General features: G+C 52.9%; 6 protein-coding genes across 6 annotated transcripts; all 6 read left to right on the forward strand.

Moving 5' to 3' along the window:
* Nucleotides 1-372: 372 nt before the first annotated feature.
* BZA05DRAFT_378625 (uncharacterized protein) lies at nucleotides 373-926 on the forward strand (the record flags this gene model as incomplete). Its single annotated transcript, XM_051481863.1, has 2 exons — nucleotides 373-699; nucleotides 765-926. 2 exons carry the CDS (start codon nucleotides 373-375, stop codon nucleotides 918-920), a joined length of 483 nt encoding a protein of 160 aa, XP_051335883.1. The 3' UTR covers nucleotides 921-926.
* Nucleotides 927-2,671: 1,745 nt separating this feature from the next.
* BZA05DRAFT_171187 (uncharacterized protein) lies at nucleotides 2,672-4,764 on the forward strand. Its single transcript, XM_051479201.1, has 10 exons — nucleotides 2,672-2,915; nucleotides 2,982-3,001; nucleotides 3,060-3,247; nucleotides 3,309-3,353; nucleotides 3,410-3,506; nucleotides 3,565-3,766; nucleotides 3,818-4,243; nucleotides 4,293-4,373; nucleotides 4,424-4,453; nucleotides 4,505-4,764. The coding sequence occupies exons 1-10, from the start codon at nucleotides 2,787-2,789 to the stop codon at nucleotides 4,568-4,570; spliced, it is 1,284 nt and encodes a 427-aa protein (XP_051335884.1). The 5' UTR covers nucleotides 2,672-2,786; the 3' UTR covers nucleotides 4,571-4,764.
* On the forward strand, nucleotides 4,553-7,150 carry BZA05DRAFT_171278 (ankyrin repeat-containing domain protein). The gene is made up of 3 exons (XM_051479202.1): nucleotides 4,553-5,927; nucleotides 6,033-6,965; nucleotides 7,029-7,150. Exons 1-2 carry the CDS (start codon nucleotides 4,655-4,657, stop codon nucleotides 6,962-6,964), a joined length of 2,205 nt encoding a protein of 734 aa, XP_051335885.1. The 5' UTR covers nucleotides 4,553-4,654; the 3' UTR covers nucleotide 6,965; nucleotides 7,029-7,150.
* A 3,602-nt stretch (nucleotides 7,151-10,752) lies between these two features.
* BZA05DRAFT_171385 (ankyrin repeat-containing domain protein) lies at nucleotides 10,753-13,583 on the forward strand. The gene is made up of 2 exons (XM_051479203.1): nucleotides 10,753-13,357; nucleotides 13,429-13,583. The coding sequence occupies exon 1, from the start codon at nucleotides 11,038-11,040 to the stop codon at nucleotides 13,354-13,356; it is 2,319 nt and encodes a 772-aa protein (XP_051335886.1). The 5' UTR covers nucleotides 10,753-11,037; the 3' UTR covers nucleotide 13,357; nucleotides 13,429-13,583.
* Nucleotides 13,584-14,695: 1,112 nt separating this feature from the next.
* BZA05DRAFT_448329 (ankyrin repeat-containing domain protein) lies at nucleotides 14,696-18,212 on the forward strand (the record flags this gene model as incomplete). Its single annotated transcript, XM_051487242.1, has 4 exons — nucleotides 14,696-14,815; nucleotides 15,791-16,114; nucleotides 16,173-16,253; nucleotides 16,404-18,212. The coding sequence occupies 4 exons, from the start codon at nucleotides 14,696-14,698 to the stop codon at nucleotides 18,210-18,212; spliced, it is 2,334 nt and encodes a 777-aa protein (XP_051335887.1).
* A 34-nt stretch (nucleotides 18,213-18,246) lies between these two features.
* On the forward strand, nucleotides 18,247-18,959 carry BZA05DRAFT_409495 (uncharacterized protein). Its single transcript, XM_051484803.1, has 2 exons — nucleotides 18,247-18,691; nucleotides 18,755-18,959. Exon 1 carries the CDS (start codon nucleotides 18,273-18,275, stop codon nucleotides 18,504-18,506), a length of 234 nt encoding a protein of 77 aa, XP_051335888.1. The 5' UTR covers nucleotides 18,247-18,272; the 3' UTR covers nucleotides 18,507-18,691; nucleotides 18,755-18,959.
* The last annotated feature ends 731 nt before the right edge of the window (nucleotides 18,960-19,690 follow it).

Raw genomic sequence — 19,690 nt, forward strand, 5'->3', positions numbered from 1 at the left:
GTCACATCTGGGTATGTACGCAGGGTGCGGCGTGTCCCATCGAGAAGAGATAGTGAAGCATGGGATATCACGTGAATGGATGGTCGGGGGCGACGGAGGGGGGGTTCTCGACGATGCGTGTTGAGACTCAATAGCCCGTAAGCCTGTAAGCTCCTTGGAAGGGAGTTTTAGGTAATTGGCTACCTCAGGCGTGCGGAATTCATATTGCTACATGGATATACCATACTTCACGTTTCATAGAGTCGATCGACAGAGTGCTCGTCTTGACCGCAGGCATCATAGAAGTACAAGGCAGAGTGATGACTAGAGCCTATGTGCTTCACGAATCATGATTCGGCAGATGCACATCGCCGCTCATGGATGAGGGCTTATATGACGACATATGCCCCCGCATTGCGGTTCATCCTGCGGCACCAAGTGCAGCCATGGCACCCGTCGTCGACGCTGGTGCACGAAGCGGCGCTGGCGGTGGGGCGGCTGGCGCCACAGGGGCTCCTCGCGTTCGCGGTGGCGCTGATGCAGCGCCAGACGGAGTACTTCGACGTCGCGGTGGTCGGTGAGACCCGGAACCAGACGTATGGACGGCTCGCGAAGCTGGCGGAGGACGTCGCGGGCGTGCGCGCTGACGATATTCTCGACTTGCTGCGGATCTCGGATACGCCCTGCGAGGGGTACGGCGCGTTGAATGTTGGGAATCAGGTGGGATGCTGCCGTGGATGCGGCTAGTGCTCCGGTCTGGTGCTGATTGGTGCCCGGCGGGATAGGTCACGGATGATCTGAAGATTCACATCAAGGCGGCGCGTCTGCTCGGCATCCATGTCAGTCCTACGGTGGTCGTCGATGGCATCGTGGAGAATTCAATTTCTTCGGGCTGGACGAAGGAGCAGTGGGTTGAGTGGCTGGATAAGATTGTGGTTTGATTGGATGCGGTTATTCCGTTTGGGTTCTACCATAGCAATCAACTGCTACTCTGAAGGCCTGCTCCATAATGCGAGCAGACTCCAACTACCTATGATCGAGTACCTCGATACGGTACTCTACAGCGATGTATAATTTGGTTACTAGCCGTGAGGTATTCCGCGTAAAGTGGCAACCACAAAGGACGGGTCAGCACTCTAGGCTGGGTGGGATTGACTGCCACGTTACGAATGATAACCGAGTAATCTCACCCAATTGATTGTCATCGACTTTTATTAAGTCCCCATGGGAAACACCAACACAGAAGTAAACAAATACATACTTCCACGCTGATGGCCGACGACCCAAGAATCGCTGGAGGCTCAATCCATAGGAATTACCAACCGATAGTGTCTGGCTCAATATCCGTCCATGCTCTATGGAAGCTGGCACTGGGAACTGGTGTTTTTTTTCCCTCTTTTTTTTTCTTCTTCGGGGGCTTGATCATCTACCATTGGAAAAGAGGGGTCGTCTGCGCCTCTTGCAGGCGAGACAGAGCGCACGTCTGGATTCATGCCAGCAACTATGGAGTAGCCATGTAGCAGAGAGAGTTCTGCCACAACACCCGTGTCACCGCACAAACTCCTCCACTGGTTCGGAGACCGACGATACACCACAGCAACAGGATGCTTTTCTTTCTTTCTCTAACTATCTCGGAAACCCGAGACTACAGGGACTTTGGAGCGTGTCAATCCGGAGTACCTATCACGCTCCAACTCGCAGTTTTATCGGCGGTGCTGAAGGGAGATTGTTTTTCTCCAGACCTGTGTCTCCTGCCGAGAAGATCACGAGATGGAACTCCCTTAAAGCCACTACCTACCTAGGTATGTTTTAGTTTCCGGTATGGTACTTATGAGCTTGAAATGGATCCAGTACATACGGTCGTGGGTGATGCGTGATGTGTGGGGGGGGGGGGGGGGGGTGTTAAGCATGCTGTCGAAATCGAGGGAAAAAAGCCGAACGAAATGTCAAATGTCGGTGGATGAGCAAAATGCTGGCCTGTCAACGCATGAATCCAACGGATTTAAGCCTTGCTGTGCGGAGGGAAAGCTCTCGTTTGCCGAGAGCTGACCACATGCCACGTCAGCCCGCAGCGAGCCAATTGGACACTGACACTGCACGTAACGATGTGTCCAGACTCCACTGACAGGTCGAACTCAGACTTTCGAGTCTCAAGACTCAGAGACCTCCCGCGCCGTGGCGCAAATAAAAGCAAAGCACAGACTGACAAACGACCGCCACACGGGACCGTGTCCTTCCCCGCACAGCCATACTGCGCCACAGCACTTACAACTCACTGCGGCTCTGTACGGCGGGGCTCTGCCGCAGCAAAAAAAAAGGCAGATTATGGATTGAAAACCTGGAATAAGGAAGATTCCTGCCCATACGTTTGTACGAATGCGTGATTTTACTCATGTTGCTGATGTCGATGCTGGGCTGCCAAGTCTGGAGGCGGGCAAGTCCACGTTGAACTCTCCGCCCACGGCCACGGCACGCATGCGAGGACAAGCATAGCTCAGAGCGTGGCTCTGCCAACCAATTGGCAGTGTTCCACATATATACATCTAACTTTATGTTGAGGGCTGCGACTGTCCACATCGGATGACCAGGATCCTGCAACGGAAAGGAATGCTATCGCACTGATCTGCTGGTTGGGGCAGCGACCGGCAATAGCCCCCCCGTATGTAGAGCTCACAGTAGCTCTGTGCTTCGAGGCCCAGGAAAGAGTGTCGCCGGCTTTGAACAGTTTAAATGCAGAGTATGGCCTCGTTGCTTAGAGATTCACTACACCGGACCCGCTGCAGCGTTTGACCAGACTCAGTGTTACAATGTCCAGTGAAAGTCCCCGTTCAAAGGAGGTTCAAGTGGAAGTCCGGATTGGAGCAATGCCGGGTTTGCAGATTCGAACGAAGGAAAAACTTCATGCTGCGTTCGAGAAGATCGACGAGAATCCCACGGTGAGTGTCATACCACACGACGTTCGTTCATTTAGATGTCGTGACGTCTGATGATACAACCCGCAGAACGATCCAGTGACTTTCTGGTGAGTGCAAAAAAAAACACCCGAGTAAACCATCGATGGCTTCTGATGGACTTTGCAGCTACGACGAAACAAATATCCGGCCCGATATCTTGATTGTACTATCGGCGGAGCTCTCCCGGAGGGTACTAAACAACTACAAAGGAGTTTTTCTTCCCGGAATCAAACTCCCGGACAAGGCGGAGACAAATTTTTTAGCAAAGCACAATGCCGCCGAATGCACCGTTTGTCCCGGGACGGATTTTTGTGGTCTGCAATCCCTTGCCACCTTGTACGCAACATGCTTGCTGCAGTACTGACAATGACACAGACCATGTCGGTTTCTGGTCCCAAATACCGCGTCTGAAGGTATCAGGTTAGCACTCTCCGTTTACCTCCATATCAGCCCGACAATACTGACTCCTTGATTAGAGGTAACAGGCAACGCCGAACGAACTCGTCAGAACATTGAGGATAAACAAAGGATGGAGTTCATAGAAAAGGACGTCGCGTTTACGTTTCACACTAGGTAAGTTCTGTTGGCCAGACCGCAAAGGCTATCGAATCAACACTCATAATCCGCACAGCGAAGGGTCCCGCACATACATTCGTACGCATGCATGGTTCTACATTCTGACTGATGTCCATAACCGTATCTTCGCATTCACAAACGTTTCCACCACTACCGTACCGGAAACTCCTACTGGATGGTTGAGAGCCTCTCTCGAGGAGATCTGCGACGGATGGGAGGACGTTATCGCAGAATGTGAACAACAGGTCGCCTTCGCAGTACGTATGATCCGTGCGCAAAACTATTTCCACTCGGGCTAACCTTTGCAGAGCAAACAGATAGTCCCCGGAGAGCCCGAAGGGCCGGAAGAGAGGTCTGCAATTTCACGTGTAGGAGCGATGTTAGGCCACTCTGGTAGCCAATCACGTACACGGGAGAGTTTACCGGCACAGTTTTTGCGGTCCTTGACCAAAGTAGCCGATATTTCCGGTCGTCTGGACGCCGCACATAGGGAACAACAACGAGGAGTGGCCATGATGATCAAGGCTGGCGGTCACCGATGGCCAACACGTCGCGCGCAAAATAACAGAACTGCACCCATTCATCATCCATCTCTTGGGCAATCCGGGGGGAGAACGACTGGATTGCAACCAACCATCGGCAATGACACTGAATTGGAAGAAGTTCTACAACGTTTCAAGATTGTGTTTGACGGCAGTGGGTTGGTTAAGAAGGTCGATGATCTTTTTCAAAGGGTATGTCTTCGGTCACTTTTAGTGGGTACCTGATTTTTGACTCAATCAGGCTACGAATATCATGTCCATCGACGAAGCGCATAAGGCTCGGGAGCAGGGGGCGAGCATGCGGAGGCTGTCCTGGGTAACAGTAGGTTCCGCCGGTGAATGTATTTCCGCAATGACGCTGACGGTTTTCAGTTTATATTTTTACCCCTCCTCTTCGTGGCGGTAAGTGGCCTTGAATGCGAAATTTTACCCATCCGCTAATAATCATGCTAGAGTTTATACGGTATGAATGTGGGTATTCCGATACACCCCCTCACCCCCTCCGAACAACATTGCTAACCTGTAGATTAGGTGGATGCTACCGAAAACAACCCAACATGGACGACCTTCTTCTACATCGCCGTACCAGTTTTTACCGTCGTTATGTTGAGTGTGTTGATACTTAAGTTCCGCAAGGGGCTCCGGAGTTTCTTACCCAACCCAGCAATCCGCACGAAACGCAACCAGAATAACGGCGGCGACATAGAGAATCAGAAGGCCGAACTTCACAGCATGAGCATCCCCTTGATCTCAGCGATCGAGCAAGATATGGTCGCCGTCGTCGAGCAGTATCTTGTCGAGCGGAGTGACATCGATAGAGACATTCCCGAACGCGGGAATGCACTACAATGTGCGTTGATTGCGGGAAGTTTGGGTGTGACTACCCTTCTTCTGGAAAAGAAAGCGGATGTCAATGCAGCGCCAGGACCATACCGCGGCGGAAGAACCGCCCTCCAAGCAGCATCGGAAGGACGCCACCTTGAAGTGGTGGATCGACTCTTGGAGAAGGGGGCCGATGTCAACGCAGATCCAGCACGTCATTCCGGAAGAACCGCCCTACAAGCAGCATCGGAAGGAGGCCACCTTGAAGTGGTGGATCGACTCTTGGAGAAGGGGGCTGATGTCAACGCAGATCCAGCAGGTCATTCCGGAAGAACCGCCCTACAAGCAGCATCGCAAGGAGGCCACCTTGAAGTGGTGGATCGACTCTTGGAGAAGGGGGCCACTGTCAACGCAGCGCCAGCAAGATTTTCCGGAAGAACCGCCCTACAAGCAGCATCGGAAGGAGGCCACCTTGGAGTGGTGGATCGACTCTTGGAGAAGGGGGCCGATGTCAACGCAGATCCAGCACATGGTTCCGGAAGAACCGCCCTACAAGCAGCATCGGAAGGAGGCCACCTTGGAGTGGTGGATCGACTCTTGGAGAAGGGGGCCGATGTCAACGCAGATCCAGCATTTGATTCCGGAAGAACCGCCCTACAAGCAGCATCGGAAGCAGGCCACCTTGGAGTGGTGGATCGACTCTTGGAGAAGGGGGCCACTGTCAACGCAGATCCAGCATTTGATTCCGGAAGAACCGCCCTACAAGCAGCATCGGAAGGAGGCCACCTTGGAGTGGTGGATCGACTCTTGGAGAAGGGGGCCACTGTCAACGCAGATCCAGCATTTGATTCCGGAAGAACCGCCCTACAAGCAGCATCGGAAGCAGGCCACCTTGAAGTGGTGGATCGACTCTTGGAGGAGGGGGCCACTGTCAACGCAGATCCAGCAAGTCGTTCCGGAAGAACCGCCCTACAAGCAGCATCGGAAGGAGGCCACCTTGAAGTGGTGGATCGACTCTTGGAGAAGGGGGCCGATGTCAACGCAGATCCAGCAGGTCATCCCGGAAGAACCGCCCTACAAGCAGCATCGGAAGGAGGCCACCTTGAAGTGGTGGATCGACTCTTGGAGAAGGGGGCCGATGTCAACGCAGCGCCATCAGATTGGCACGGAAGAACTGCCCTACAAGCAGCATCGGAAGGAGGCCACCTTGAAGTGGTGGATCGACTCTTGGAGAAGGGGGCCACTGTCAACGCAGATCCAGCAGGTGATTCCGGAAGAACCGCCCTACAAGCAGCATCGGAAGGAGGCCACCTTGGAGTGGTGGATCGACTCTTGGAGAAGGGGGCCGATGTCAACGCAGATCCAGCATATGATTACGGAAGAACCGCCCTACAAGCAGCATCGGAAGGAGGCCACCTTGGAGTGGTGGATCGACTCTTGGAGGAGGGGGCCACTGTCAACGCAGATCCAGCAAGTCGTTCCGGAAGAACCGCCCTACAAGCAGCATCGGAAGGAGGCCACCTTGAAGTGGTGGATCGACTCTTGGAGAAGGGGGCCGATGTCAACGCAGATCCAGCAGGTCATTCCGGAAGAACCGCCCTCCAAGCAGCATCGGAAGGAGGCCACCTTGGAGTGGTGGATCGACTCTTGGCGATGAGGGCCCGTGTCAACGCAGCACCGGCAGGATGTAGAGGAAGAACAGCCCTACAAGCAGCATCGGAAGGAGGCCACCTTGGAGTGGTGGATCGACTCTTGGAGAAGGGGGCCGATGTCAACGCAGATCCAGCAGGTGATTCCGGAAGAACCGCCCTACAAGCAGCATCGCAAGGAGGCCACCTTGAAGTGGTGGATCGACTCTTGGAGAAGGGGGCCGATGTCAACGCAGCGCCAGCATATTGGTACGGAAGAACCGCCCTACAAGCAGCATCGGAAGGAGGCCACCTTGGAGTGGTGGATCGACTCTTGGAGAAGGGGGCCGATGTCAACGCAGCGCCAGAATCTTATTCCGGAAGAACCGCCCTACAAACAGCATCGGAAGGAGGCCACCTTAGAGTTGGGGAACGGCTACGTGCAGCAGGCGCAACTGAATAAGGTAGAAGCCATTCCTGGAATCCACTTTTTCCTGGTTATTAATACTTATTATGATTGACGACAGATTATGCATGTTTCAGATCGGTTTACGACCGGTTAGCGAGATAGAGCGGGTGTTGGTATTCAGGATCATCGTGTCCCGTCGATGGATGACGTACGACGATACATTTGTTTTTTTTTTGTACATGCATGATGGATGTCGATATTTTGCCTGTTATCCTCGATCTATTGGTTTCAATTTTCTCTTTCTCTCTAAATGCTTTACTATTGTTGGTAATTCGTTTTGTATCAGGTTGTACTGATACTCCCTCACTGCCGCACTACGTGAGGAATGGGGTTATTGGTGTCTGGATGTGATACTGTCGGAGATGGATAATGAGGTACTTTGACAAACATTGAGCAAGGCGACGAGTGCTTATTTTCTTCCTCCGGTGTACGTAGCCCACCTTCGCGGGTATCGTAGTGGCGACATGGTATCATACCTATACATGTTGGGGTTTATTCGTTCAATGCCCAACGTCTTTCAGCATACCTATCCGTTTGGGCGTCGAGGTGGAACATCAATGCCAGAAACTGTGACTATAAAAGTTTGGTTGAGATGGTGGAGCTGGCTTGCCGCTGGACTATCCACGTGATAGAAGGTTCTCTCGAACAGTCTCCCCAACTTAACATCGCACCCTTGGGCCTTGGAGGGATCGCTTGTCTAGCGCCGCACCGCGGCTTTGGGACGTCACAATGCGAGCCTATTGGCCTGGCATTTAGCGAGAGCCGGCAATTGACGTAGAGGACTGGGGTGGGTCGGCTACTGACTACTAGTAGCACGTAGTTCAGCCCGGACGCGACGTCGTCGTTCACCTTCTCGAGATCACGAGGAATATTTGCTATGTATGTAGATGGCAGCCCGTCCGCGTCAGGTTAATTCAAGATGCGAGGAAATCTTCAGCGAAAACTGGAGACTGGAGACTAGTGCTCATATCCACCTATCATGAGCACGAGAGAGTGAGAGTAAGAGTCGTGGATAATTCTCGTGCCCCTTCAAGCGACTCCGGCGGCCCGTCGTTCTAGTGTATTGACGTCGCGACACCCGTAGGTAATTATAGAAGGTACCTATCTCAAATACGGAGACCTAGCAATTCAAATCGAGACCATCCGTTCCGCCTTGGGCACAGGTAATCGGACCTATGGCAGTACCTACTTGAACAAGTACCCATGTATTTACTCACTGGTTGCCTTTCGTTCCGTCCGGTCGAGAAATACCTATTGGATGGAGCCGCCGTGAAACGTGCGCAGGGCGGTTGTCATAGTTACAAGGTGTGTATCGAGATTCTATGCACTCACATCACGAACATAACTCCGCCCTGAAACCTGTGTACATGAGGATTCATGCGAGCTCAAGTTTGCACTGGTATGATACAATATCCCTACCATGACCACCTGTTGTTCACCATGTGGTCCCCGCAGCGAATCCGAATACGAAAAAGAATGTCTCTCGGTGTCCTCTGCTCTCATGCAACTTGACTCCGGTTGTTATCGGTAGGCCAGCCGGCCCGCGTTCTGGCCACTCACCTGGTATGCATTTATGTCCCGTCCCATAGCATTTGTTTGTACGATACTCTACAGACTGTGGGTAACTGCTACATGACTACTGGTAGCTGGCGTGCATACATGTCTCACTTCTGCAGCGCGAACAAACTGTCAAAATCCCTAAAAGCACATTTTACCTAATGGACCATGTACAGCGAACCACGCGTCTCTGTCATCTTTCCATCTCTCCATCTCTCCATATCTTCATCTCCCCGCCACATCGCCCAATAACTACCGGAAGCCCCCCCCTCCTCACGTATATACTCGACGAATTCGAAACCGGCTTGCACTGCTCTACAGCCCTTTAGCTCCGTATACTTTACCACCAGCGAACCGTGTCGATACCTATGAGCTATCCGGTTCCACCTACGCCGCTGCTCATGCAGGTTTGGATTGGCGATCGTCACTGGAAGATCCATACCAGAGAAGATCTGCAAGAGCTACTTTGTGAGGTCGACGCGACGGTATGTAGGCTCATCAGGTGTTTGTCGCTGTATCTATGAGCCTGCTGTCCATCGCTGACAAGCATCGTTTGCAAGGACAAGCCAGGGCTCTTCAAGTTGGTGCCTCCTCCGACTCTACGGGGTACAAGGCCTGGATCTGTTTTCTAACTCCAATCAGCCTCACACCGGATATCGCAGACTGGCTATTGGACATGCTGTGCCAGCGGTTCGGGAAGCTGTTGAACCAGTCCAATATACCGACTATTCTGGGGGCAGCGAATGTGAGCCGCCCCGCCGGATCTTTGGGATCTTTGGGATCTCTGGGATTCTCGGCGGCTCAGGAGAGCTCCTTGTGTGACTGCAAAACATGTTTGGAGAATCGGGGGTCGCCTTGTGATATGTGCTGGATGACTCCCGGGTATTTCCCCTGTTGAACGTCACTGACGGCGAAGCTCGCGGTTCTTGGATACAAATCCCAGCCTACGAAGAGGTGTCAGTGCACGAACAATTGGGCGTTTCGAAACAACCGCCCGAGGGAGGCCACTCCCTATTGGTGGATATCAAGTCTGACGACGAGAAGATGACCTTCTACCCTTCATAGCAAGCGCCCGACTTTGAAGGCCATCACGCAAAGCTGACGACCGGAAGCCGTACGTTTATTCGGCGAGAACGTTTCGTGTTCTACTGCCTGACCAACGGAGCTGGCAGACTGTTTTTCTTCAACACACGCTGGAAGAATACCGAAGCCAGCCGCCGACGTACGACTACGCCCGCAGCGCTTCTGGCCAGTTGTCTCAACGATGTGTGCGATGACTGGGATAAGCTCATCAAATGCTATCGGCAATTGTTGTCCGACGCGGTGAGTCCTCCGTTGCGTGTTTCGGCGAGCACAATTCTCACGTCCACGGTAGAGCAAACGTATCCTGAGCGAGGGCGAACTGAACTCTCGACGCTTCATCCGCTCTTTGGTTATTGTTGCCGATAATGCCACCCGACTGGAATCTGCACAACACGAGCAGATGCAGAGCATCGAGGCTTTGATGACGAACGGTGGTGGGACGCAGTGGTTTCGACCGCTGGTGAGCAACGTTTGGGGTGAGGGGAGAGAAGAGTACCTTGGCAATTTAGAAGGCGATGAAGCCAAATTGTGCCGTTCCGATCTCGCGAAAGCAACAGACCGGCTTGCAAAAGTTGGCGAAGCCATAGAAAGCGGATTGAGTAAGAGGATTGATTTATTGTTTCAGAGGGTATGCCAAACATCCGCACTTCCGCAGGCTTCGTCTAATCTTTCTGCGCGAAGGCTTCCAATATCGTTTCCATCGACGAGGCATCCAAAGCTGGAGAGCAGAATACTAGTATCAAGAGATTATCCTGGATTACTGTAAACCCATCCACCGCAACACTCTCTTGGACTGGCTAACCATATGAAATGTGGTCAGTTCATTTTCTTGCCGTTGCTTTTCGTATCTGTAGGTTACACTTCGTCCGGAAAAATTTGCGAACTGCCATCTAATTGTACGATAGAGTTTATACGGAATGAACGTCGACTTGGTTGCAAACAACCTCAATGGACCACATCTTTCTACATTGCGGCACCAGTGTTTGCCGGCGTGATGCTGACGGTGATTTTCCTAAAGTACCTACGAGAGCCAAGGCAGAAATTCACCTCGAGGCTTATCCATGCCGTGTCCGAAATCACGAAACGGTTTCGGTTAGGAAAGTCCAAGAACGCCGACGAAGAAAACCAGGTCACCTCTACGGCCGTAGACCATCGGTATAAAGGATCCTTCTTTCTTGCGCTGCGCTCAGGACACCGGGTGACAGCCGGAAATCTGCTCGAGGTCGGGGTTGTCGACGGAACCTAGCATGACGGGAGAAAGACGGGTTTGCAATATGCCGCTGGCTAAGGCTACAGCGATATTGTGGAACGATTGTTGGCGATGGGTGCCGATGTCCACGCGAAGCCTTTTCCGGATGGCGGTAGGACCGCGCTGCAAGCTGCAGCGGAAGGCGGCCACCTTGCAATAGTGAAGCGACTCCTAGAGCATGCGGCTTACGTCAACACGGCACTGGCACAATGCGATGGACGGACAGCCCTACAGGCAGGCAGCATCGGAAGGAGGCCATATCGAAGTGGTAAACGAGCTCTTGGAAAATGGGGCCGATGTCAACGCAGCACCAGCGGATCGTGGAGGAAGAACAGCCGTGCAGGCGGCATGTGGGAGAGGCCATCTCGCAGTGGTTCGAAGGCTCTTGGAAGAGGGAGCTGAGGTCGCCGCGGCCCCAGCAAGAAGGGGAGGATGGACAGCCCTACAGGCTGCATCGGAAAGAGGCCACCTTGAAGTGGTGAATCAACTCTTCGAGAAGGGAACCGAGGTCAACGCACCGCCGGCACAACACGGCGGAAGAACAGCTCTCCAGGCAGCCTCGGAAGGAGGTCACCTTGAAGTTTTCGAACGGCTGCTGGGAGAGGACGCGGAGGTAGCCGCGGCAGCTGCGGGAAGGAGAGGGAGAACAGCCCTGCAGGCAGCATCGGGGAGAGGCCACCTTGCAGTGGTAAATCACCTCTTGGCTAACGGCACCGAGGTCAACACAGCCCCAGCAGAACACCACGGAAGAACAGCCCTACAAGCAGCATCCGAAGGAGGTCACCTTGCAGTAGTCGGGCGGCTCTTGACAAAAGAAGCCGATGTCAACGCAGCGCCAGCAAAACACGGAAGAACAGCTCTACAGGCAGCATCTGGAGGTGGACATCTTGTAGTAGTCGAGCGGTTGCTGAGGAATGGGGCCACTGTAAACGCAGATCCAGCGGCTTGCGAAGGAAGAACAGCCCTGCAGGCAGCATCCGGAGGTGGCCACCTTTCAGTAGCGGACCGTCTCTTGGAAAAGGGAGCCGATGTCAACGCAGCTCCAGCGGAAGAACTCGGACGGACAGCCCTACACGCCGCATCGGAAGGCGGCCATCTTGCCCTCGTCGAGCGACTCCTGGATAAGGGTGCCGATGTCAATACAGAGCCAGCTGGGGATAATGGAAGAACTGCCCTGCAGGCAGCATCGGAAAGAGGGCATCTTGCAATAGTTGACCATCTGCTGGAGAATCGAGCTGAAGTTCAAGCGGCACCAGCAAGGACGAAAGGAAGAACGGCTCTGCAGGCAGCATCCGAAGGAGGTCATCTTTCGGTGGTGCAACAGCTCCTGGACTCGGGGGCCAAAGTTAAAGAATTGCCGTCCAGCTCGGGCAGAACAGCCCTTCAAGCAGCATCGGAAGGAGGTCATCTGGCGGTAGTGAATCACCTCCTGGTGAACGATGCTGAGGTCAACGCACCGCCAGCGCAACCGGAAGGTCGAACAGCCTTACAAGCAGCTTCGGAAGGAGGCCACCTCGAGGTACTGAACCGACTCCTGGAGAAGGGGGCCGATGTCAATGCCGCACCCACAGCAGCACGCGGAAGAACAGCTCTACAAGCAGCCTCGGAAAGAGGTCACCTCGAAGTCGTCGGTCGACTATTGGAGGAGGCGGCCGAAGTCAACGCAACGCCAGCTGAACTTTACGGACGAACGGCTCTCCAGGCTGCGTCTGGAGGAGGCCATCATGCTGTCGTGGATAAACTCTTGGAGAAGCAGGCCGAAGTCAACGCAGCGCCAGCAAGATGGGGAGGAAGAACGGCTCTACAGGCGGCATCCGGAGGAGGCTATCTTGCAGTAGTTAATCAACTCTTGGAGAAGCAGGCTGATGTCAACGCAGTGCCGGCGGAATCCAAAAGAAGAACCGCCTGGCAAGCCGCATCGGAAGCAGGCCATCTTCGAATAGTGGAGCGGCTCCTGAAGAAGGGGGCTAATGTTAATGCAGCCCCAGCAGGCGACGGCGGACGTACGGCTCTGCAAGCAGCATCGAAAGGAGGCCATCGCGCGGTAGTTGAGCGGCTTCTCAGAAAGGGAGCCAATGTCAACGCTGCCCCTGCAAACTCCGAAGGACGAACAGCTCTACAGGCAGCATCAGAAGGAGGCCATGTTACAGTAGTCGAGCGACTCTTGGAGAAGGGGGCCGATGTCGATGCCGCGCCAGCAGAATACGGACGAACTGCGCTACACGCAGCATGCAAAGGCGGGTATCTTGCCATTGTGGAGCTGCTCATCGTGCACGGGGCTAAAATCAACGCCGCACCCTCGAACGGGGGACGAACGGCGTTACAGGCAGCATCGGAAGGAGGCCACCTGGGAGCAGTGAATCGATTGCTAGAGCACGGCGCCGATGCCACTGCTGCGGCAGCAATATATGGCGGGAAAACAGCCCTGCAAGCAGCGGCGGAAGGAGGCCATAAGGCAGTCGTCGAACGACTGACTGATCGGGGCGCAACCAAGTAATGTGCGTTCGGCTCTGGAATCCCTTCCTTCCCAGTCACCGGTGTCCATACTAACTTCCGGTTCGGATTGTAGATCCCAGAAGCCGCCGACAGGGCCGACAACGAGGCTGTGCACCAGCTAGATGAGGTTATGGTGGTATGCGACGTCACTTTGTTCTGGCTCGCGATTAGATACGGATGACGGCCGACGAATGATGATTTTGGTAGCTTGTTTCGTTGTTCCGCGGGCGATGATAGAGGATGATGTTGGGTTCTTTTTCCGGATTTATCGGTTTAATTTTTATATTTTCCCTCTCGAAATGATAGGAAAGGGCTTTTCTGCACTGATATGGTACTAATAATGCTGTTTATTCCTTTCGTATTTTTAGTCTGTCATGTATCTACATGGTGTTTATTGCTGAATCCCGACTCTGTCAAGGCTCGGGGAGATGTTTATCCCGATTATACTGGTTTAGAATAGGTAGCCTATCTGCGGGTTGCGGAAGTATATGGTCTTCCGAATCCAGAACATCACGATGCTTTTGTCGATGCGAGAATGGTTACAAGAAAACGCTGGATGTGGGCGTCTGCGGGTATCACTGTCGTTTGCTACCACCATGAGAGGAGCACAGTATGCTAGGATAACGAGATTGGGGATCTGATAAGATACCTAGGAGGATGTGAGGCTGTCAGCCGTACTAGCCGGATTGGTTGACACCGAACGTTTTAGGCGGCTGAGGAGAGCCAAAGTACTGGAGTAGATGGCCCTTCGAAGTTCAATACAACCTCAAGTTCTTCATCATCTTTCGTTTTCGCCGCCTACCTTCCAAGGCTACGTCAAGCATCCCTAACGCTCACGATAGGCAGCTAAGTACCTGGGTACTTGCGCTGTGTCGAGTCATGGCGCAGTCGAAAACCCGCAACCACGGTACAAGGTAGAAGGAAATATATGTTCTCGAGGCGCTGGTGCGCCCAATCAAGTCCAAAGTTCAGATTCGGCACCCACCAGATTACTGTATGGGCTGAGTCAACTCCGCTCTGGCTGTGCGATAAGTCGACAGCTGTGCCGCACATGTATCTACCATCTACATACATATAGGCAGTACTCTCTGAGCAGGGACCCGGGAACCTCGCGTCTATAGTATTGCCGTCTCCACCTCTCCGCGCAACACTAACTTTCCCGCATAGGTTCCGGTAGTGAAGTAATTATCGGCCGCTCTCGGATTTCACGCACTGCATATACTAATTCAAGCTCGACTTCAAGGTCGCCCTGCCTGCGCCCAAGAGAAGAACCGTCAGTTGGGTAGATAGGTATCTTTCGACTGTTAGTCACGCCCTCTGGCTGCGACAGCATTCCGGAAATGAGCCATTCGCCGAGCTCTGGTACGCCACCTGTTATGGAGGTGTGGCTGGATGAACGGCTCGTGGAGATTCGTACTAGGGAAGACATGGAAGCAGCGCTTTCTCAGGTTGATGATTCGGTATGTATAGTACGTGTAAATACGTGGCGACTTGCTACTATCTACTATGTAGTATCTACCGTATATCGCTGATACACATCCTTTATGTAGGAGTTGGACGATAAACTGGTTCTCTTCAAGTGGGTTCCTCGATAGTAAAAACTTATCTAGGTCTACATATGCTGATCAGAAACAGCTACTCACAGGACGCTCCACACTGGTTGTTGGACATACTCTACAGACGCTTCGGGGCACTGTTGAACGGATCGCAAATACCGGCGATTTTAGGATCGGCATATGTCAGCCGGCGTGGCGAGTCTTTGGGGTTTTCGGCAGGCAGTGGAAGTTCCTCATGTGTCTGTGAACAGTGTTCTGGAGATCCCAAGACCACCTGCGGTATGTGCAGGATTGTTTCGGGCATTGGGATACCTACATCGCTCACGAAACAATCCGTGGTTCGTGGGCAAAAATTCCCCACAACTTCAGGTGGCAGTGCCCGGCGGCCGCGGAGGCAACAGAAGTGTCGCGAAGAAAGAGCGGGAGGCTCTGGGCGCCCGACTGGTAGACATATCGTCAGATGAGAAAACGATTACCTTCTATCGTTCAAAGTGAGTTATACTACTATTCAGAAGTCATCCACGATCTGAGCTGACGACAGGTTGGAGACGCCGATTCAGTCGCCGGGAGTGTCTGGTCTTCTATAGCATTGCCGCCGGTGGTAGACCGTATCACTTCAATCCACGATGAAAGTACTCTGAAAGCCGGACCGGTGCACGTATGCCGCCTACACCTACCTCACTTTTGACTTCTTGTCTGAGTGGTGTATGCGATAGTTGGGATACCCTCATCGACTGCTATAAGCAACTGTTGTCCGACGCAGTACGTTTTCCGTTCAAACCCGAGTTATGTCGCGGTTTCCACGTTGGCCCCGCTTTGGTCAACGCCGGCGCCGCCAACTAATGATGATTACGATTGCTGAGGTCCAAATTCATATAGAGCAAACAGATCTTGAGCCAAAGCGAACTGGACTGTCAACTCTTCATTCGATCCTTGGTTACTGTTGCCGACATAGCAACCCGGCTCGAGATCGCGCAGCGGGAGCAAAGTGGGAGCATTGAGGCCATACTACTAGCCACGGACGGGAGTAGTATGACTCGGAAGTGGTATCCGCCTTCGATGACAAACGAGGGCGCAACGCAAGAAGTACGGAAGGAGGAGGACCCTAGTAGCGACCTGAACAGAGCACTGGAACAGCTGAAAAATAACGCCGCCGTTGTACAAACGAATTTGAGTGAGAGGGTTGATGTCTTGATTCAGAGGGTAGCATTGGACGCCCACTCTTCGCAGGGATTCTTCTAATAATCCTGTTCATACTTAGTCGTCCAACATCGTGTCAATCGACGAGGCTTGCAAAGTCAGAGAGCAGAACGCCAGCATCAAGAGACTATCATGGATTACCGTAACTTCACCACTGCTCCAATATTCCATGCCTCACTAATCATTTCTGTCTATTAGTTCGTCTTCCTGTCGTCTCGGTGGGCCCCTATCTTATACCGGTATATTCGGAAACTTTGAGAGTTGCTTTCTGATCACTGCAATTGTATAACAGAGTTTGTACGGGATGAATGTCGACTTGCTTGCAGACAACCCGCAGTGGACCAGCTATTTCTACATCGCCGTACCAGTATTTCTAGCCGTGATTTTGACCGTGGGTTTCCTAAAGTATCTCCGAGGTCCACTGAGAGAATTCAGCGAGATGTTCTACAACGGTATACCTACGATTTCGCGAATTCAGGGGGGAAAGTCCAAGATTCCGGATGAGGAAAACCACATTTCTTCCGCAACCGCGGATCCGAGATATAAGGGGCCATTCATCCATGCAATCGGCTCGGGCCATAGTAGCATGGTTCACGATCTCCTAACCGCCGAAGCTGTGGACATTAATTGGAACGATGGGAAAATGGCGGCATTGCAATATGCAGCAGGCTTTGGAGACGGTGCAATGGTCGAGCAGCTTTTAGCGATGGGCGCCGATGTACATGCCAACCCACAGCCGAACGGTGGAAGAACGGCTCTTCAGGCAGCATCGGAAGGAGGGCATCTTGCAATCGTGAAACGGCTCTTGGAGAAGGGGGCCAATGTCAATGCAGCACCTGCAAAATCCGAAGGACGAACAGCCCTGCAGGCGGCATCGGAAGGAGGCCATATTGCAATAGTAGAGCGGCTCTTGGAGAGAACGGCGGATGTCAATGCGGCCCCTGCAAGATACGGAAGAACGGCCCTCCAAGCAGCAGCTGATGGGGGGCACCTCATAGTAGTGGAACGGCTATTGGCGATGGGGGCCCGTGTCAACGCAGCACCGGCAGGATGTAGAGGAAGAACAGCCCTACAAGCAGCATCGCAAGGAGGCAACCATGCCGTAGTGGAACTGCTCTTGGATAATGGAGCCAGTGTTAACGTGGCGCCAGCTGAAATCGAAGGACGAACAGCCCTACAAGCAGCTTCGGAAGGAGGCCATCTTGCGGTAGTGGAACAGCTCTTATTGAAGGGAGCTCATATCAATGCAGCACCAGCACGATCCGAAGGGCGAACAGCGTTACAAGCAGCATCGGAAAGAGGCCACCTTTCAGTAATTAAGCGGCTCTTGGAGAATGGGGCCGATGTCAACGCAACACCAGCCGATCGAAAAGGAAGAACAGCACTACAAGCGGCCTCGCAAGGAAATCACCTCTTGGAGAAGGGGGCGCATGTCAACGCGGAGCCAGCAAAATCAGAAGGACGAACAGCCCTACAGGCTGCATCGGAAAAAGGCGATCTCGCCATAGTGGAGCGGCTGCTGGAGACAGGAGCGGATGTCAACGCAGCGGCGGCAGAATGGTCGGGAAGAACCGCCCTACAAGCAGCATCCGAAAGAGGCAACCTTTTCATTGTAAAGAGACTCTTGGAGAATGAGGGAGATTCCAACGCCGCACCAGTAAAACTCGGAGGACCTGCACTACAAGCAGCATCGGAACGAGGCCATCTTGCTGTAGTGAAAAGACTCTCGGAGAAGGGGGCATATGTCAACGCAGCACCTGGAGAATGTAAAGAGGGAACAGCCCTACAGGCTGCGTCGGAAGGAGGCCACCATGCAGTAGTTGAACAGCTCCTGGAGAGTGGGGCCAATACGAATGCAGCGCCAATAGAATGGTCCGGAAGAACAGCTCTCCAAGCAGCATCGGGCAGAGGCCATCTTTCGGTGGTGGAGCGACTCTTGGAGAATGACGCCGATGTCAATGCGGCGCCAGCCAGATTCGACGGAAGAGCAGCCCTACAAGCAGCGTCGGAAGGAGGTCACCTTGATGTAATGGAGCAACTCTTGGAGAAGGGGGCCGATGTCAATGCCGCACCAGCAGAGTACGGGAGAAAAGCTCTATAAGCAGCATCAGAAGGAGGTCATCTTGCGGTAGTGGAGCGGCTTCTGGAGAGTGGAGCCAATATGAATTCAGCGCCGGCGGAATGGTCCGGAAGAACCGCCCTCCAAGCAGCATCTGGCGGAGGCCATCTTGCAGTGGTTGACCGACTGTTGGAGAATAGAGTCGGTTTCAAGGCCCCGCCAGCAAGATTCAACGGAAGGACAGCCCTGCAAGCCGCATCGGCAGGTGGCCATCTTGCGGTGGTGGACCGACTCTTGGATAGGGGGGCGGATGTCAATGCAGGACCATCAGTCTGAAGAGGAACCGCCCTACAAGCAGCATCATCAGGCGGCCACCTTGTCATAGTGGAGCAGCTCTTGAAGAAGGGAGCCGATGTCAATGCCATCAGACTGGGGAAATACAGCCTTGCAAGCAGCATTGAAAGGAGACCATCTTGCGGTAGTGGAGCGGTTACGCAAAGCAGGTGCCACAACGTAAGAAGGTGCGAACCATCTCCAGAAAGCCTTCTGTTTCCCAGCTTTGGATTCTGATATCATGCTCGCAGAGATTGAACTGACCGTCGACTGCTTTGACGACGATAGAATGTGCGTGATCAAGTGGGTGTTGATGTACGGGATTTATCATTAATTGTCGGTGGGATATCGGAGGATAACTGACGATGGGATTATGGGTTTCTTTTGGTGAATATATGGATCATGGATGACTAGAATTTGCTCGCGTTACCTTACTCACTGAACTCCAACTTCGCTATCATCATGCATTATCACCCGATGGCATGCTTCGGATTGACTGTCGGAAAGTATGAATGAATACCTAGTGTATTGAGAGAGTCTGAAGGCCTCGGGAGAAAACATAAAAGTGGGGTGGTAGGTGGCCAGTGCTCCTACCGCCGTCATGATCACGCAATGAACGACCAAGTAACGGACGAGTAAGGAGCGAACGACTCGATATTACAACATTGACCTCAGCTATTCCTATCAATTGGCGCAATTCACCTCCGTCGGGACTACAGTCGGGTCTTCCTACCATGAATGGATGCTGTTCGTCAATCCTTGCCTTGGTCTTGCTGGTGATCTCGCTGACGACGACTTGCAAACGTAAATACCTTCGCGAAACAATGATTTCAGTTTAGGGACCGTTTGGATGGCCTCAGTTTTAGCGAAAACTGTCAGTTTTTCGAGAAACTGAGCAAATAGAACTGAGACCCCGTTTGGATGGCACAAAAACTTAAAAAAAGAAACCGAAACCGTGCGGCTCCAGCGACGAAACTGATACTGACCTCAAGAGGTCATTTCTTTGCCGCCACTTAGTATCGCATTTTAACTTCAACCATGAGAAAAAAGCGGGGCCACAATGTGTCCACTATTAGAGTTCTGGTGAAGCCTATTATTCAGACTTATGGCTGAGGAATCTGAGAACTGCCAAACACTCTGTTCACCTTACAGTTCTCCGGAAACTGAAACTGGACAGAATTCGGTGT

The sequence above is a fragment of the Tricharina praecox genome, assembly GCF_024521635.1.
Source record: "Tricharina praecox strain CBS 144465 chromosome Unknown BZA05scaffold_30, whole genome shotgun sequence".
Lineage (NCBI taxonomy): Eukaryota > Fungi > Ascomycota > Pezizomycetes > Pezizales > Pyronemataceae > Tricharina > Tricharina praecox.